This window comes from Micropterus salmoides, unplaced genomic scaffold (genome assembly GCF_014851395.1).
Source record: "Micropterus salmoides isolate LMB-PRFRI ecotype aquatic unplaced genomic scaffold, ASM1485139v1 Ms_hic_scaffold_20, whole genome shotgun sequence".
Lineage (NCBI taxonomy): Eukaryota > Metazoa > Chordata > Actinopteri > Centrarchiformes > Centrarchidae > Micropterus > Micropterus salmoides.
Window position 1 is genome coordinate 6,344,786 of NW_024041151.1, and position 19,107 is coordinate 6,363,892.

At 41.3% G+C, this 19,107-nt stretch overlaps 1 protein-coding gene across 5 annotated transcripts in view; it reads left to right on the forward strand.

Annotated features, from left to right (window-relative positions):
* LOC119914613 (membrane-associated phosphatidylinositol transfer protein 2-like) overlaps positions 1 to 19,107 on the forward strand; it is a 70,971-nt gene that overhangs the window by 42,494 nt on the left and 9,370 nt on the right. For 3 of the 5 annotated variants that reach the window (XM_038734028.1, XM_038734029.1, XM_038734030.1), the window contains 20 exons: positions 960 to 1,292; positions 1,374 to 1,469; positions 3,024 to 3,128; positions 3,274 to 3,338; positions 5,484 to 5,574; positions 6,550 to 6,703; positions 6,803 to 6,992; positions 7,094 to 7,213; positions 7,521 to 7,732; positions 10,147 to 10,322; positions 11,618 to 11,788; positions 12,709 to 12,849; positions 13,867 to 14,028; positions 14,812 to 14,960; positions 15,903 to 16,019; positions 17,046 to 17,162; positions 17,288 to 17,436; positions 17,542 to 17,691; positions 18,386 to 18,569; positions 18,656 to 18,784. In XM_038734028.1, the coding sequence (XP_038589956.1) occupies positions 960 to 1,292; positions 1,374 to 1,469; positions 3,024 to 3,128; positions 3,274 to 3,338; positions 5,484 to 5,574; positions 6,550 to 6,703; positions 6,803 to 6,992; positions 7,094 to 7,213; positions 7,521 to 7,732; positions 10,147 to 10,322; positions 11,618 to 11,788; positions 12,709 to 12,849; positions 13,867 to 14,028; positions 14,812 to 14,960; positions 15,903 to 16,019; positions 17,046 to 17,162; positions 17,288 to 17,436; positions 17,542 to 17,691; positions 18,386 to 18,569; positions 18,656 to 18,784 (3,011 nt within the window). Of the gene's footprint in view, positions 1 to 959; positions 1,293 to 1,373; positions 1,470 to 3,023; positions 3,129 to 3,273; positions 3,339 to 5,483; positions 5,575 to 6,549; positions 6,704 to 6,802; positions 6,993 to 7,093; positions 7,214 to 7,520; positions 7,733 to 10,146; positions 10,323 to 11,617; positions 11,789 to 12,708; positions 12,850 to 13,866; positions 14,029 to 14,127; positions 14,395 to 14,811; positions 14,961 to 15,902; positions 16,020 to 17,045; positions 17,163 to 17,287; positions 17,437 to 17,541; positions 17,692 to 18,385; positions 18,570 to 18,655; positions 18,785 to 19,107 lie in introns of all 5 variants that reach the window. The other 2 variants (XM_038734033.1, XM_038734031.1) reach the window with 2 other exon arrangements.

Here is a 19,107-nt window from a genome sequence, read left to right on the forward strand (position 1 = left end):
TGCTGATAGTGTCTTTGGTTTTATAATGCAGAACCTTTCCAGCTTTATTAATCATTCATGTCAGCAATTTCCACATTCATGGTTAATTTAATAATGTGTTAGCGGTTATTATTTTCCTGGATATGAATATAATAGCTTTCAATATTTGCTAATTTAGGCTTTTATTGTCAGGTTAGTTGTTTTAATCACGATCTGCTTGGAGGGTTTGGGTTTTATAACCAGCTGGTGCTTGTTTAGTTCATCAGGAGAAAGGCATTGATTAAAATTAAATCTGTTTTCAGTCTTATCAAATTAATTATTCCTGTGTGCTCACAACAGTATTAATAAAGGGAATAAGCATTTTTCCTTTTTTTCCTTATAAGCTTTATGAGCAGCAGTGAGTTCTTTTGAGGGGTTTGCCTCTCAGGACATTTAGAGGCTGCCCTAAACCCTAGAAGACTGGTGCAGCCTGTTGGAGCTGACAGGAAGCTCTGCAGACACTACTCGAGGCGGAAAAACTACTACTTGTACGAAGGACGGTGTTCCTGGGACAAGAACAGATTTTTAATGACTAAAACTACATTTCAGTTTGAAGGTTTTTGCGTGGTTTATTTATTTAATTTAACTTTTTATTCTTGCAGTGTCTGGTGAGAGATGTTCAGTACACCTCCTGTATCAATGGAACCAGTGTGTTAGTGCAATAAAAATACAGAAATTACAGCGACATTTTAAATTCCTTATTCTTTATAATGTGTTATTTGCATTGCCAACAGACGTCATTTTGCCCCTGCTCATGTCTGAAACCGAACCTACACCCTTTATCTGGACCTTTACCTGACATGCCGTTCTTAACTGTAAATATGTATTTGCCAACCATAACTATACATTTTTATTTTAGTGGAGTGGATTTCACAGAAATATGATTTGTTCCTCATTAAATTAATTGACATGCCACTAAATCCCTTTTGTTTTGCTTTCAGGCCTGCGTAAAGTGATGGTTCGAGCCCACAGGCAGGCGTGGTGCTGGCAGGACGAGTGGTACGGCCTGACCATCGAGGACATCAGGCAGCTGGAGCTGGAGACCCAGCTGGCTCTGGCTAAGAAGATGGCCCAGTACAGCCTCAATGAAGAAGGGGGAACGGAGACCAACAGCTCCTCCGTGAGCAAGGACCAGGAGCAGGGAGCTGAGACTGCGGGATCAGCTGCAGAGGCAGAAGGAGGGAAGCTGGGAGATTCACTGGAGACACGAGGGGAGCTCACCAAGCAGTGGTCAACATCCTCCAGATCCTCCAACAGGTCATCTAAACGAGGCGGTGAGCAGCAGTTTGGAGTTTTTACAGAGTAATTTCTCTTAAGATTAACATAATGACCTGCTGTGTTCTGCTTGTTTACAGGGAGTCCGTCTCACCAGAGCATTTCAGAGTGGAGGATGCAGAGCATTGCCCGAGACTCAGAAGACAGTACAGACGACGAGTTCTTTGATGCTCACGGTAAAATCATCAGTGTTTGCATGTTACACAATATAATCCCTTTTTTAAACATGCACTATTTGTGTTATGTTGCTATAAATGATATTTAAGTAGTGCTTCCTGCTTTGTTCTGGCTTTACAGCATGCAAACATGATCTTGACTGATTAATTTGTTTGTATCGTATTGCTCAGGATGTCTTTGGGCTGATAAATATTATCTGTGGAGCAGCTAAAGCTTCCATCCTTCATCCTGTTTTGTTCATTTTATGTGCTCATCTGGCCCCGTAATGAATGCATTGAAACATTATAATACTTAGTTAGTATCACACCATACAGTTTAGAGGAGAGCAGTCGTAGCTTGTTACATTAGATTCACAAAATGAAAATATTCTTGCTCTTCAAAATAGCTGCCAGAAATATAGTCGAGCCACTTTACATATAAATCACATTTATAAACAAAAGTCAACCAAAGTTTTGTAATATTTTAAGGGCAAGGATTTAAACTGTTTAAGGCCACGTTCAGCGAGACTTCAGCTGTGTGTGAAAGAATGCAGCCCCCTTATTCACCAAGTCGCAACGTAAATGCAGCGGCCAATCAAACACGTGCAATAGCACATTAGTGATGGCAGATAACATTGTAACAAGAACGCTGTATTTTTGCTGTTTACCTCATGACTGTCTCGACAAAAGATCAAATAACTGCCGTTGTAATAATTTTCCAGAGTTGTAAAATCTTGTCTGTAGATAGATAGAAATAGACATGTAGATATAGATATAAGTACAGAGACTTAGAGAGATAAAGGGCCCTATCTTGCACCCGGCGCAAAGCAAGTGTCAACTGAAAGTTGACTAGTTTCCAAACGATGCAGTTGTCATTTTCATGCCAAGCGCCCATTTGTTTAAATAGCGAATGCACTTACGCCTATCTGTGCACCCATGGGAGTGTTGGTCTTATAATGAGGTGTGGTCAGGCAAATTGTTGGCGTGTTGCTATCATGAGGCAGCAGAAAGGAATTGCACCACCAACTTAAAAAAAAAAACAGGTCTAAAGTCAGTGGCATTTCACTGTTTTTTGTTATTTTAGGGCCGCATTACTCCCATAGTAAGACGCTCTTAAGAGGGACGCTGTGTGTAGATAGAGAGATCGCGTCTGTCTGTTAACAGACTCCAGTCTGCAGTGACACTTTACTGATAAACCACGGGAGCTGCAGAGGAGCATTAGGCTTCATGATCAGAGACCGTTTTTATATCACATCCACACTCCTGTCCAAAACCCCCCCTCTGCTGTGAGTCTGCGATTCAATCAATCAATTGATGATTTTTATAATGTGCCACTCATCCGCGCACCAGGCTTTTAAAGGGAATGGGGGTGAGATGACACTCGTTGCGTGTTACGCCCAAAACACACAAAAAATTGGGAAATTTGGTTCAAACGCAACTGCACCATGTGCTTCACGCCGAGCGCTTATATCATTAAAACAGGTCGTTGAGAGAGAGAGAGAGAGAGAGAGAGAGAGAGAAAGTGTCTTTGTCTTGGATTATTCATTTCATTAATTTCTTCTGTGAATCTTGCAGAGGACTTTTCTGACAATGAGGAGATGTTTGCGAAGGAGATCACCAAGTGGAGCTCCAATGACCTGATGGACAAGATAGAAACAATGGAGGTGGATGAAGCACAAGGTCGGTGACTCTCCTTGTGTTTCTGTTAGAAACTCATTCACGTACATGTCTGATAAATGAAAAACTGAAAAAACAGGATGTACAGTTATAGTTTAAATCACTCTTTCTTTCCTTTAAATATCAGTTAATGAATTTTCTTTTACAGAAACCTTGTATCAGGAGTCGGGTGGGGAGTACGCTGGGATGAGTAATGAGGAGAGGCAGATGGAGGTACAGTTCCTTCACGTTTTTTTCTAATTTCATTCATGTCACACTCACACTAACACGTTTAATTAAATAGCTTGTAGATCGTACTCCTCCTCCTAAATTAGCTTTCAGTCATCCTGCCAGTGTAGTGAAATTACGATCCACTCTCTGCTGCAGCCATCAGCTTTATTTCAGGTAAAAGATTAAGGGACCTATTTTGGTGACGGAGCAACGACCAACGTAAGAGGCGCCCAGGTGGGAGGTTCATTTAAATGAGACACACGTCAGGCGGGTCGGTTATGACTCGGTTTTCATTATGTGGGAGTACGTCAGATTACCAGAGTTCATTAATCCTGTGCTTCACGACCTCCTTTCCAACTTTTTTCCCCCTCACTGTGATCGGCTCAGCTGTTTCAGAATGATGAGTTGACCAGTGATGTGATTGGCTGAGAGTGTATTTATTAATTATTACACCCTCCGATATATTTATTCCACTTCACCCAGCCCTTTCGCACTGTGCGCAGCTGCACATAAATGAAGACCCACCACTTTGCACTTGTGATTGCATGATTAAAATAGGCTTTCACAAGTTCCACTGTGTGAGTTTGGGGGGAAGGGTGGTGTTCTTGCACTTTGTGTCCAATGATGAGTCTCAAAAAGGCAAGGACATCAATCCATCAGGTTTTCCAGAAAACTAAATGCAAGTTACTGGTTGCAACCAAGAAATATTCCGACACATAACCCCACATAAAAGGTCTAATTTGTTTTTACACTGGATTTTGTACATATTAATGAAATATAACGTGTTTATTGGTGAGCTTTAGAGGTGCTAGTAGACAGATTTTCTTAGCTTTTGTACAGAGTCAGAGGGACAGCTCTGTTTCCTCCTTTTAAGAATTTGTGCTAAGCTAGGCTAACTGGTTGTTGCTTCATTTTCTACGGAAAGGGTTGTTGTTCTCGTCTAACTCTCCGAATGAACACGTTTCCAAAATGTCAAACTATTCCTTTAACTGTACAAAGCATTCCACTCTACATTTCACTCGCTTCTTAAATATTCATATACACAAACGAAGACGAGGATTCATTAAAGGGGCGTTCCAGTTATTTAATGTTGCACTTCCATAAAGTTAAAGCAAGAGATTTAAAACTGATGCAGCAGAGGCTGAGAAAGACGTCCAGTCCCGAGAATTTATCAGGGTCCAAAATCATTTCCCATAATGAAACTCAACATAGCAGCTTCTCATCAGACCATGCACATGTGTTTCAAACTTCACAACCCAATTTGTAACAAAGGCATCCTGTCAAAAGCGTGTAGTCCACAAACCCAAGCCGAGATAACCATAATGACATCACTATGACATCATCAGGGGTTCTTTTGTCGAGCTTGACCAAACTCCTCCATCATAACCACGGATAACTTTAGAACCCGCATTCATACCGATCCATTCAGTAGTTGTTCTAGAGCTTTCAAGCCTTTCACACAAGCTGCTGTTCCCACCGTCAAAGATTTAATCGCATCATATTCACATCAGAATCAGAGTCAGAATGGGGTTTATTGGCAGGTACATTTTCACATACGGGGAATTTGCCTTGATATATTGGTGCTATAGAACATAAAATATTGAAATATAAATATAGATAAAGTAAAGAGATCAAAAATGTACAAGTATACAAAATAATACAATAATACTAATGGGAAACAAAGTAAATAAATATATAGGATATATTTATATATCCTATTTATATATATATAAAATATACAGGATATTAACTGTATTCTTTTTTTCCATGTCAGATGTTGTATTTTTTTGAGCTCAAGTAATAATTTTAATCATTACTTCATCTGATTAAAATGTCAGAAAATAGTGAAAAATACCTTCTGTACCACAATTCTGTGTGTGTGTGTGTGATACACCACATATATATACATACATATATAACAATCCAAACCCAAAACCCAAAGATATTCAGTTTACCCTGGCTTGAAACTGAGAAGAGCAACACATTTTCACATTGGAGGAGGTGAAACCAGTAAATGTTTGGCATGTTTGCTTTATAAATATTAGTATTTTGCCCTGTATATTGTCTTATTTCTCTCCCATCTGCTCGCTCCCTTATCACTATTAACTCTGTTACCTGTCTCTCCGTCTTCTGTCCTCTCACCTGCAGGATTGTTCGTCTCAGCAGTGTCTCCAGCCGTGCAAAATCCACGTCCTCCTTCTGGTCCTGCATGGAGGAAACATCCTGGATACTGGCTCTGGTACAGCAGCAATCAGATCCTGTAACATTATAATGAAAGTCACACTTCACACATGATTAATTCTCACTGCATGAGTAATTAAAGCAGCTGTAATCAATATTTTTATAATGACAATGGATGAAAAGGCTGTGTAATGTGAAAGGGCAGTTCCTAGAACCTACAGAGAATTATCACCCGACAGCTCTACGGAGTGTTTTAGCTTCTTTCAGCTTATTGTTTTGGTTCAGGTGCCACAACTTTACTATGTCGGTTCAGTCTCACAGATATCGTAGTGTTCTTTCCAGCAGCAGGCAGCTATTAATTGACTGTCCGCTGCCTTCACAGTACATAATGTGAAAATTTTTAATCCTGCAAATTCAAAATAATTTTACGTTATTATTATTAAACACACACGTCCGAAATACAGACACGCACGTGCACAAACAGGACTTATACACATGCAATAAGGTTAGGAGTTAGGGGCCGCCCTCACAGTAGAGCATTTAGCAGCTAAAGAGCCAGACATTTCCTTCAGGAGATTGTAGACACCAAGAGTGAGTATTGGTTCACAAGGTTACACAAACTCTGAATTAATTATCATGTTGGTCCGTATCGGCTGGATGTGTAAATAATTAACGTTAAAGTTCACATAAAAATCACAAATCTTCAGAAACTATTTCTGTTTCAGTAGGAAAAAAATCTCTAAACTAGAGCAGTAGCGCCCCAGAGCCAGTTCTCAAGGTGCTGCAAGATAAATCGATGAACAACACGATAGGAAAGAAGAGAAAAAACTATTTCTGCTGCACAAATCCCCGATAATTTTAATTCTTCTTCACATGAAACAACAGAAGAAAGAAAATGTGCTTTGAGCTTGTTGAATAATGCAGCTTCTGATGGATCGGATCAGTTTGTTTTTAAAGTCACAAAAGGTTTGGATCCACTCATCTAGAGTCCTACAAAATTAAATACGTAAACCCTGTTCTCGTTTGTCTGCAGGTGAACAGAACAGCAAGCAGGCAGATGTGAACACGCTGAGCGGGGCTTTTGAGACCGTGATGAGGGTCCATTACCCCACAGCTCTGGGCCGCATCGCCATCCGGATGGTCCCCTGTCCAGCTGTGTGTGTCGACGCCTTCTCACTCGTCTCCAAGTGAGCAATGCTCCTGTGTATTCAACAGCATTTAAATAATCTGCTGTGAAACTGTTAAACACACATACAGACAGATAACATGTCCTTTCTGCTCGGCAGTCTAAGCCCCTACAGCTACGACGAGAGCTGCCTGTCCAGCAGTCAGGACCACATCCCTCTTGCTGCTTTGCCCCTTTTGGCTACCTCTGCGCCACAGTACCAAGATGCCGTGGCTACCGTCATCTTACGAGCCAATCAGGTGTATAGTGACTTCATCAAGTCTTTAGAGGGGTCATCTTTTACTGGCCAGGTCAGTGTGTAACTTAACGTGCTACTTCAGATGCATGCACAGATGAAGCTGTAGATTTATGTGTGTGTATTCATGTTCTTGTGCTTTGTTTTCTAACGCAGGTGTGTGTTATTGGGGACTGTGTTGGGGGGATCCTGGGGTTTGATGCTCTGTGCAGCAGCTCTGTGACGGTGTCAGAAAGCCAGAACAGCAGCAGGCGGGGCAGCGCCATCAGTGTTCAGGTATCAATCTTAACTCTCTGACATCAAACAAGAGTGCGCAAGATTAAACGTGAAGTAATCAAAAAAGTTATTACAGTTCATCCTGAGGCGGACGTGGATATCTGCACCAAATGTCATGGCAAACCAGCCAATAGTTGTTGAGATAATTCAGTTTTCAGTTAGCGGCGGTCCGACCAGCATTTCCCTCCCCAGAGCGATGCTGCTAGTGTGGCTAAAAACTTAAAAATGTAAAACTAGAGACAGCTTTTTAACCACTTGTTTCAAGGCTGACAGTGTTATTTTTGTTCTCTCCACCTCTGCCTCTCAGGACACAGACCTTCTTTCTCCAGGTATTGTCATAAACAGCGCCTCTCCTTCCTCGCCGTCCCTCGAAGGAAGCCGCCATCTCAGCCGCAGCAACATCGACATCCCTCGCTGCTCGGGGCCCGACGACCCCAAGAGGCAACTTCCACGCAAGCGCAGCGACTCCTCCACGTACGAGCTGGACACCATCAAACAGCACCAAGCCTTCCTGTCCAGGTGAGATGCAGAAATCACACAGATTTAATCTAATGTACAGTGGGTACGGAAAGTATTCAGACCCCTTTAAATTTTTCACTCTTTGTTTCATTGCAGCCATTTTCCAAAAATCAAAAAAGTTCATTTTATTTCTCAGTAATGTACACTCAGCACCCCATCTTGACAGAAAAAAACAGAAATGTAGAAATTTTTGCAAATTTATTAAAAAAGAAAAACTGAAATATCACATGGTCATAAGTATTCAGACCCTTTGCCGTGACACTCATATTTAACTCAGGTGCTGTCTATTTCTTCTGATCATCCTTGAGATGGTTCTACACCTTCATTTGAGTCCAGCTGTGTTTGATTATACTGATTGGACTTGATTAGGAAAGCCACACACCTGTCTATATAAGACCTTACAGCTCACAGTGCATGTCAGAGCAAATGAGAATCATGAGGTCAAAGGAACTGCCTGAAGAGCTCAGAGACAGAATTGTGGCAAGGCACAGATCTGGACAAGGTTACAAAAAAATTTCTGCTGCACTTAAGGTTCCTAAGAGCACAGTGGCCTCCATAATCCTCAAATGGAAGACGTTTGGGACGACCAGAACCCTTCCTAGAGCTGGCCGTCCGGCCAAACTGAGCTATCGGGGGAGAAGAGCCTCGGTGAGAGAGGTAAAGAAGAACCCAAAGGTCACTGTGGCTGAGCTCCAGAGATGCAGTCGGGAGATGGGAGAAAGTTGTAGTAAGTCAACCATCACTGCAGCAATCCACCAGTCGGGGCTTTATGGCAGAGTGGCCCGACGGAAGCCTCTCCTCAGTGCAAGACACATGAAAGCCCGCATGGAGTTTGCTAAAAAACACCTGAAGGACTCCAAGATGGTGATAAATAAGATCCTCTGGTCTGATGAGACCAAGATAGAACATTTTGGCCTTAATTCTAAGCGGTATGTGTGGAGAAAACCAGGCACTGCTCATCACCTGTCCAATACAGTCTCAACAGTGAAGCATGGTGGTGGCAGCATCATGCTGTGGGGGTGTTTTTCAGCTGCAGGGACAGGACGACTGGTTGCAATCGAGGGAAAGATGAATGCGGCCGAGTACAGGGATATCCTGGACGAAAACCTTTTCCAGAGTGCTCTGGACCTCAGACTGGGCCGAAGGTTTACCTTCTAACAAGACAATGACACTAAGCACACCGCTAAAATAACGAAGGAGTGGCTTCACAACAACTCCGTGGCTGTTCTTGAATGGCCCAGCCAGAGCCCTGACTTAAACCCAATTGAGCATCTCTGGAGAGACCTGAAAATGGCTGTCCACCAACGTTTACCATCCAACCTGACAGAACTGGAGAGGATCTGCAAGGAGGAATGGCAGAGGATACCCAAATCCAGATGTGAAAAACTTGTTGCATCTTTCCCAAAACGACTCATGGCTGTATTAGATCAAAAGGGTGCTTCTACTAAATACTGAGCAAAGGGTCTGAATACTTATGACCATGTGATATTTCAGTTTTTCTTTTTTAATAAATTTGCAAAAATTTCTACATTTCTGTTTTTTTTCTGTCAAGATGGGGTGCTGAGTGTACATTACTGAGAAATAAAATGAACTCTTTTGATTTTTGGAAAATGGCTGCAATGAAACAAAGAGTGAAAAATTTAAAGGGGTCTGAATACTTTCCATACCCACTGTATGCAGTGTTCATTTTGTTCCCTGATTTTGATTTAGTTTTAATCTTTTAATGAAAAAGCTTTAGTCAGATTTTAGCCAATAAAACTACATTTTAGTCTGATTTTGTTTGGCTTCTTCTAAGCATTTTGAGGCTTCAGTCGTCTATATCTTTGTTGTGTTCAGTTACAATGGTTAATGGGTGTTGTTGGCGCTAGGTTAGAGGGAAAGGCCATGTGACTCTGCAGTAATGCAGTAGACTCCTCAGTAAATCCACTTATCATTAAAAACTCTGAACCACTGTCTCTCTCCTGCTCACCTGGCGTTAGCCTTATCATTAGCACAGACATTTGTTCTCTCCACAGCAGAGCAGCGAATCAATCAGAATCTTCATTTGTTCACTAAGATACTGTTGACTGTCTGGGTTAATATAATATATATATATATATAATATCGGATAACGTACTGATATTTCTTTTGCGAACATCTAGAGGAATATTTAGATGGTTGACTGTTATAATCCCAGATAATCCTGGAACTTATATAACCTTATATATATATATATTTATTTATGTACTTTCACACTATAGCTTAGTTTTTATTAGTTGATGAAAAATGTAACATACTTCATCGTGCTTCTCGTTTTCAGAGGTTACTTTTTATTTAGTTTTTTGTCCTTGAGAAATGGGTCGTCAACGAATTCTTTCCGTTAGTTTTATTAACAAAATTAAAACAGGTTGTGTGAATGTTTTGTCTCTGAGCAGCCTTCACTCCAGTGTGCTCCTCGGGGAACCCGGATCAAGACGCTCCAGCAACAGCACCATGCTGGAAGGAGGCTCCTTAGGAAAGTTTGACTTTGAGGTGACTGACTTCTTCCTCTTCGGCTCTCCTCTGGGGTTGGTGCTCGCGCTGAGGAAGACAGTGGTGCCCTCGTTAGATGGTGAGGAATGTTTTCTCCTTTTGTGTCAGTTCTCTTTTGGTTTTTTAGGATGTTCCTCGTGTATCTGATTATTCATATGCTGTAGGCTTTCTTTTTCTAATGATTTTCCTTTTGCCCGATGAGCAGGAAGTGGTTATTTGTAGCCTCCTGCGTGAGATACATGTCTCCAGCAGCTGCAAAGCAGGTGTCAGGGGTCAGAGGTCATGTTTCTGATCTCAAAGGCTGAAAATGTTTTGGCTGAGAAAAGACAAATACGTGATTGAAGTCAGAGCTCACGCAGGCACGAATCTGCCTGTATTGTGCGTCCTTTGGGTTTGAAGGAGAAAGGTTACTGACCTGCAGCTGTTGGGTTAACATCTGGATCAATTTACAGTTAGATATGATTAAAGCTGTTCACAGAATGTTTTATTTATTGCCTCTCTTTTCATTTCTTAGTTTTCTCCGCCATTAATTTCTCATTGTTTTGTTGTTAAACAATCACAAATGCAATTACCACCAACAAAACAACACAAAAGATGTTTGTTTTTTATCAAGTTGCAGCTTTTTATTCCTCCTCTTCTTACAATACAAAGTTTGTTTGGCATCAAAAGTCACATACAGAAGTTTTAATATTATAACGTTTATCTTATTCTTATACATTTCTTGATCTATTTATTGTAAATAATCATCCGGACCTGGAGTTCCCCAGCCCTTGCGTTGTTTCAGTCTCACTGCTCATATCAGCGTCGTTCCCAGCAGCAGCAGGCAGCTGTTTTCAGTGAAAAAGCTGTAAAAAGCCTCTGTACACAGCATACAGACAGCCCAATCTCCACCCTAAACCCTGAACCCTCGCAGAAAAATGGGAAAAGAGCACATGTTACTTTATGGCTATAACAACGCTGTTGACACAACGTACAGATAAGCTGCAACCCCTGCTGGAGCCTGAGAACCACACAACGATCACTATTTAATGTTTCATTAGGCTATAATCAAAACTTATGTTAAGTCTAATTTTCGGGACAAACCGGACAGGACAACTGCTCGTAATTCGGGACTGTCCCGGATTTTTCGGGACACATCTGGTCACACTAACTTGTGTCCAGTGGTTTTAATTTTATCTTATGGCTGCAGTGAAGTACTTTAGGCTGGGTCAGTACACCGTGTAGTTACAGGCACAAGAGACTTGAATCTTTCAACCAGAGAAAGAAGTTATTCTTTATTAAACTGTGGGTTAGTTTGTTCTTGATAACTAGTTTATCTTCCCCATTTTGAACCTTATTGCGCTCTCTTTATCTCTCATTTTGCTTCCTCCCCAGTGTCCGCTCTACGTCCGGCCTGTCAGCAGGTTCACAACCTGTTTCATCCCGCGGATCCCTCGGCCTCCCGCCTCGAACCTCTTCTGGACAAGCGGTTCCACCTGCTGCCTCCCTTTAGTGTCCCTCGTTACCAGCGCTTTCCTCTGGGTGATGGGCACTCAGCTATCTTGGGTGAGTACACATCATGGACTGTGTAAAACTGTAAAAAATAAAAAATAAAAATGTGTGGTGAAAAAATGCATAAAAGCCTTTTTGGCCGTCACTATCTTGATTCTTCTGGAACCAAAAGTAACCATTTGGACAAGAGGGTGGAGCTAGTTGGCCTCATCCGTTTTCACGTTAACAGTGAAATTAATTGGGATGCTAAATTTGACTTTAACAGGCAAAACGTACTTACTGGGGAAAAAAAGAACAGCTAAGAGTGGCTTTTAGTACAAGCGACCGCTCAACAAAACATTTTTAGGCGACTAAATTTTACAGTTATCGTTCAAGAAATGAAAACACACAAGTGAAAGGGTCAAAACTCTGAGACAGAAATACCGATGGCAACAAAAAACCTGTACAAAGTAAAATGTACAAAGAGCAGCAGATACATTTCGCCTCTATCCTGATTGACAGGTCATCGTGGTAGTGACTTGTCAATCCCAAGGTAGCCCCGTCCTAAAGCATCCCCTGCTTTATGGTCTATTTTCCTCTAAATGGAACCGTAATTTACTAAACGAACATCATGCTGTGTTGAAGAAGACTTGAAACTAGCGACTGGGACCATAAACTCATTAGGGAAGTGTTTACTGAGGTAATAAATCAGCTGAGAAGCAGTCTCGTTTTCTTATTTATACAATCTTACTTCTTTTTGTAACCAGTGGAGTCGCCCCCTGCTGGCCATTAGAAATAATCCAGGTGTAATGCACTTCCGCATTGGCTTCACTTTTCAGACCCGGAGGTTGCCGCTTGGTTCACCAACATACGTCACAAAATATTTTACTGCAGTTTTACTTTTTCCTGTACTGTACTACATGTAGGTGAGTCATTGTTGTTTATAGGTGTAATCCATGTTTTGTATCTCTTCTTCCCTTCATCTGCCTTCCTAGTTGAGATCATGCAGAGTAACCCTCAGCTGCTGATGGAGTCTGGTGGTGCAGCATCCCACCGCTCGCAGGGGAGCGACGTCAACGAGACCTCCATCCCTGTGCCCGTCCTCAACTGGCAGAGCTCGCAGCTCCTCACAGAGAGTGTGTAATCGTTTCGTATCTATTATCCCTTTTGCGTTTTTTTTCTGGTATATTACAACCTGAGTCTCAGGCCCAGGCTCATCCACGCAACTCCGTTTTAGTTTAAAAATGGAGTTTTAAAACGAATACAATCTCTGTCTACATTAAAACGACTGAAAACGCACATCGAGTGGTCGCTCAGGTACACTGGGCATGCCCGTGCCTGTGTAAACATGAAGCAGATGGTCTATTCCATAGTTACAGAAGATTTTGTGGAAGAATAAAGAAATACAGATGAAGAACCACACCAGATTTTTTTTGCATGGAGCAATAACGAGCTGGGACTGAAAGTAACACGGGAGTCTGGGAGTCATCGCAAAGTAAACGGCGACATGCACAATACAAGTGTAGGCTGAAAGTGTTATTTGCACGATACAAAATATTTTAATAAAAACACCAAATCATAAACGTTTGTCAGAAGCATCATGTTTCTACTTTGCATGACTTATGAGATCCAATCAGAGAGCCAAACGGGAGCGTCTGCGTCATCGTTTCTAAAGTCCTCCGTCTTTGCCCGTCCGCACTAAAGCGCTTTAAAAAAAAAATACTCCATTTCGTTTTCGCCGTTTTAGTTTGGACGGGAGGTTCAAACGTAGCAAAAAGGCTTCCGTTTTAAAACGAAATGGATGGGGCCTTATTTATATAGTTTTGACCATCATTTCTATCAGTTAGGAGATCATTGTACTCACCAAGTTAAGGAGTACAAAATGTTTTATCATAAAGACTGAAAACAGAAGGAAACAACTAAACCTACTGTAAAACTTCAGTTAATAGCCCGGGCTTTTATTTGTTTTAATCGCTGAAGTCCCGCTGCCTGTATTTGGAACAGACGTCTGAAGAAATGTCGCCAAAGCTATGGAAATAAAACCAAAAACCAAAATTGGAATTAACTGGAATTTTCCTTGAATCACTATATCATTAATTGTTAATCTTTGCAGCGAAGAATGTGACTCTGACTTCTCTCTTCTGTCTCTGCAGCAGATGCTCTTCACTCGCATGTTTTTGTAGACGGCCAGTACCCACCGTCGACGTCACCAGGGGTCCCTCACCTTCGTTTCAACCGCAGGGCCAGCGAGGCCAGCATTGCCAGCCAGGTGTCAGGCTTAGCTGACTCTTACACCGCCTCCAACATCGCCACGAGTGAGTTGACCTCTAACCTCCTGTCTCTGAATTTCTGGTGTATAAGCTCACAATGTATGTGTTGACATTCTCATCTCCTCCCTCCAAACACTCCCTCAGCACACAAACATGAAGTCAGCCCCTCTAAAAGGTCCAGTCTGTTGTCCCAGCTGGCTCTACCCTACAATAGATTTGTCTCTCGGAGCTCGTCCCTGCGGTCGCGCCAGAAAATCCACCAGGTGTTCCCCAAACCCAACGGTGTGGAATCTGAGCTGAGCTCGAACGTTAGCTCTGACATGACCTCTGACCTCACCGATGTCACGTCTCACATCACAGACATCCGCTCGGCGCCCCTGTCACACGGGGTGCTGAAGAACATAGAGCAAGGTACCCTGGGAGCTGTAGTAAGAGGACATGAGGGAAGGATGCTAGGCTCCATCCTCATTCCCTGTGTTCTTTCCTTCCTCCTCTGGCATCTTCCTCTCTCAGATAGTCCTCCTCAGTAGTTTCCAAAAATTAATCCTTCTTATGCGACTTCTCTTAAAGCTCAGTTTCATGAGAACCACTTCTGTGCTTTCCTTTGCAAGACTACCAGACTTGGTTCTCAGTGAGTCTGAGTTTTCTTGCGAGAGTGCGTTCCAAACCTCTTAACGATAACCTTGAACTGTTCATCTCTTACATGAGCAGAATGTAGATCTACAGTGGACCAAAAACTACGATCAAGGTACTGTATGCACTGATTTCTAAACTCACTCTGTCTCTCTTATTTTTCTCCACCTTTTCCTCGTTCCCTCCCCGCTGTAGTTGCTTCTCGGTGGTGGGGCAGTAAGAGGATGGACTACGCCCTGTACTGTCCTGATGCTCTGACAGCGTTTCCCACAGTGGCTCTGCCTCATCTCTTCCATGCCTCCTACTGGGAGTCTACAGACGTCGTCTCTTTCTTACTCCGACAGGTTCATAGTCTTTCTATTAATAATAATAATGATACTTTTATTTAATCTTATTTTTAAAATGAAAGTGTATTATTAGCCATGCTAGTGGTGTGGCTCTAACGATGGGGATCAACCACTCTGGTCCAGACTGAAATATCTCAACAAGTATTGGATGGACTGCCAAAAAATATAGCTCAGAGGTTGAATCCTAACGTCTTTTGGAGATCCTCTGACTTTTCAGGTAGCCAAGCAGGTCATAATTTTATTTTAAAAATGTTTAATTTGAGGACTAGCCATTGGCTCAAATTTTGTACATTTGTACAGGCATCCCATATGATGAATCCAACTGACTTACTTACTTTAGCACCACCAGCAAGTTGACATTTTTGTTTTTTATTGAACAACAAATGGATACTGGATATTTTGCAATGAATTTTGGTGCATTCCCTCAGGATGAATTTCAAAAACTCTTTCGTCTAGCGCCATCAACAGATATAACTGTTATTTTTTCCAATACATTCAAAACGAATGGTATTATAATCAGCTTGTACTTTGTGTTATTCTACTCATTTTTGTAGTTTTTTTTTCATACTGAACATTCAGCTCCAGCTACAGTTAACCTTGTTGAGTAAAATGGAAGAACTGCACGCTTCAGCCAAAGGCACAGTATAGCCTTTCATGATGCTACAGCAATGTATCATAAGTTTTAATTAATTAAATGTACATTTATTTTCATTGTTGTGGTTAACAAAAACATACAGACAAAGAAGTAGAGAAAGGACCTTACTTTAGCAGCAAAATAAAATCTGAAACATCATGTTAACTTTGCTGAGGGAAGCAGAAGCATCCGGTCTAGGATGAAGATCAGGATGGCTGTGAAACTTAAGCCTACAGTAACCATTTACTTCTTGATGTATGAATCTGGTTTCGGACTATTTATTTAAAAGAACTCTTCTTCCCTAGGTGATGAGACATGAGAACTCCAGTATCTTGGAGCTGGATGGTAAAGAAGTGTCTGAATTCACTCCGTCCAAACCTCGTGAGAAGTGGCTCCGCAAGAGGACTCATGTTAAAATTAGGGTAAGAGCTCTTTTTGTTTTTAAGTGCATTTCCTACAGCAAATGTCTTTGACAGAAGTGAAATGCAGAAATTTACATAAAAATTGTTTTTTAATTGATTGTGGTTTAGGCACCATACTTCCATTTCAAATATGGACATTTTTAACGATTAGTACATTAGTAAAATGTCAATGTAAAACTGATTCAAGGGGTTTTGTTTCAGAGGAGCAGGTACTTTTTTCAGCCTTGAGGAAAGTCTGCAATCTTCTTCTCTGGTTACATACTGCCAGTACTGTACTTAAGTACAAATTTAAGATACTTATACTTTACTTGAGTATACTATTTCGACTTCACTTCATTTCAGAGGAATATATTAGTACTTTTTACTCCAGTGTATTTATTTTACAATGTTTTATGTTGTTTGCAGTTAAACCAAAGAGTGATTTTACTTCTAAGCTTCTCACATGATTTATTGCCCAAAGACGTAAAATTATCCAACATTCACAAAAAAAGTAAATATTAGAGAAAAATAAAAGATTAATACCGATTTGTGTAGCGAACTTTTTTCTTCTTTCCTCTCTCATTAATAATTAAAATTTTTATAATGTAGTTGATCCATCTCCAGCAGCTACAGCAGTTAAATGTAAAAAAAAATCTGTATTAATCTATCAATATTTAATATCAATATCAGCCTTTTCTCTAGATTAAGTATTTTTAATTCTGATACTTTGGTACATTTTGCTAATAATTCTGCATACAGCCTCAAAACAGTCCCACAGGAGGATAAGACAGTCAAGCTTATTGCCTTAGAGCCAGAACCCAGGGCAAAGAAAATGACTTTCTACTGTTATTAAAGCTTAATTGCTGAGCTTATTGCTCAGTTTTACATGTTCAGAGCTTCTCTCATCTGGATTTTGGCAGCTGCACAGTAAGTAGGACATCCCCCCCAAATCCCGTTGGAAATTACACCCTTGAGCTGATAACATGATAACAACTGAAATAAGTAGGACGAGACTCTGATGTCCTCTTCTGTCCCCTTGTGTGTCAGAATGTGACGGCTAACCACCGTGTGAATGACGCTGTGTTCACGGAGGACGGGGCCCAGATGGTGACGGGACGTTTCATGTACGGCCCTCTGGACATGGTCACCCTTACTGGAGAGAAGGTAATGACGACGTCCAGCTGTGATGTACCAAAAAAGAATGAAGAGACGAGTTATGTAATCGTGTCACCATCTGTGTCATTAAGGTCAAACAGTGTTTAAAAGATCTTTGTGTTATTTTCCTGCAGATTGACATCCACATCATGACCCAGCCTCCCTCTGGAGAGTGGGTGTACTTTCACACGGAGCTCACCAACAGCAGTGGACGTGTCTCTTATGTAATCCCTGACGGCAAAAAGCTTGGTATCGGGGTGTATCCTGTCAAAATGGTGGTCAGGTATGCTAAGTTATTGTAATTTCATGTAAAGAAAACACTTCTATTCTAATTTTACATCTCACACTAACGTTTCTCTTCCATCTTTCTCTGCTGTTTCTCTCACAGGGGTGACCACACATTTGCAGACAGCTATCTAAGTATCGTCCCGCGTGGAACAGAGTTTGTTGTTTTTAGTATTGACGGGTCATTTGCTGCCAGTGTGTCTATAATGGGCAGCGACCCAAAGGTTCGAGCTGGAGCTGTGGATGTGGTGAGGTAAGGATCACACCCACAACTCTCTGCAATAATATATAGGTATGCACAGATTATCTAGATCACATGTTACATATTCAACTGTAGCTGCTGCAGCTCCCTCAGTCTTTGCTACATTTCATGTTATATTTTTGTATGTATATAGAGAGATACTGTATGTCTTCCTTGCAAATATAATGTAGGTTTCCTTTTTTATTTCTTCCTTTAGTTGTATTTTTATTTCCTTTTTTATATTTTATTGCACATTTATTTATTTAATTCTATTTGTTAATGCATTTTCTGTTTGTGCAGCATGGAGGGGGCATTGCATCTTTGTCTTTAATGTTTTATTTGTTCGTAACCTGCTTTTCAGCATGCACTCTCCTCCAAGTAACTTGCACAGTTAAAATTGAACGTTAAATCTTAGCTAAATAAACAATGCTAAAAATATAGCACAAGGATGAGGTTGGTGAAGTGAAGGGAGCTGCGACAGCAAACAGCGTTGGCATGAGCGTATCAGCAGAGTAATAGTGAAAAACGTCAAGTTATAATGCATGAATTTAATTGTATGTTACCACTCGGCTGGTAGCCACACAGCTGTAAATGAGCCAGTGATGGTGAAGCATTAACAAAACCGCTGATGCCAATCAGCTGAAGCATTTTCCACTTCAGTGCTCAGCCTAAAGCTGTTCTCTGTTTATTCTGTTATTTCTTGCAGATACTGGCAGGACTTGGGCTATTTGATAGTATACGTAACGGGTCGTCCTGACATGCAGAAGCAGCGTGTGGTGGCCTGGCTCTCTCAGCATAACTTTCCTCATGGCGTCGTCTCCTTCTGCGATGGGCTGGTTCACGACCCGCTCCGACACAAGGCCAACTTCCTCAAATCCCTCATCAACGAGGTAAAGAAGGCCGGTTTCAGTCTGAGGCGACGTTATGATAAAGAAATCCTTGAAATCTCTAAAACTGCACTTCCCTCTTTGATTAGGCTCACATGAGGATCTTTGCAGCCTACGGCTCCACCAAGGACATCTCTGTGTACTCTTCTATTGGCCTGCCTCCGTCCCATATCTACATAGTGGGAAGGCCCACGAAGAAAATGCAGCACCAGTGTCAGGTATGGAATAAATCATGATTGTTGTGCCTAACGTTTCTGCATTACACCCCATCAGACAGATAAGGCACATTTGTGTTGTTCTGTGCAGTCCATGCAATGAATCACTGCTTGTTAGTTCAACATTATCAACATTTTAACCATCTGCTTTATTGGATAGACCAACTTTAAATCTATCACAATACCAAATTGTACTGAAACTCAGAATGCAGGTTTCCTATGAAAGCGTGGGGTAAGTAAGGTGCTGGTGGAAGAAGTATTTAATAACAGTACCACAACAACGATGTTAATATATGGTTATATATTACATATTTATGAGTAGAATT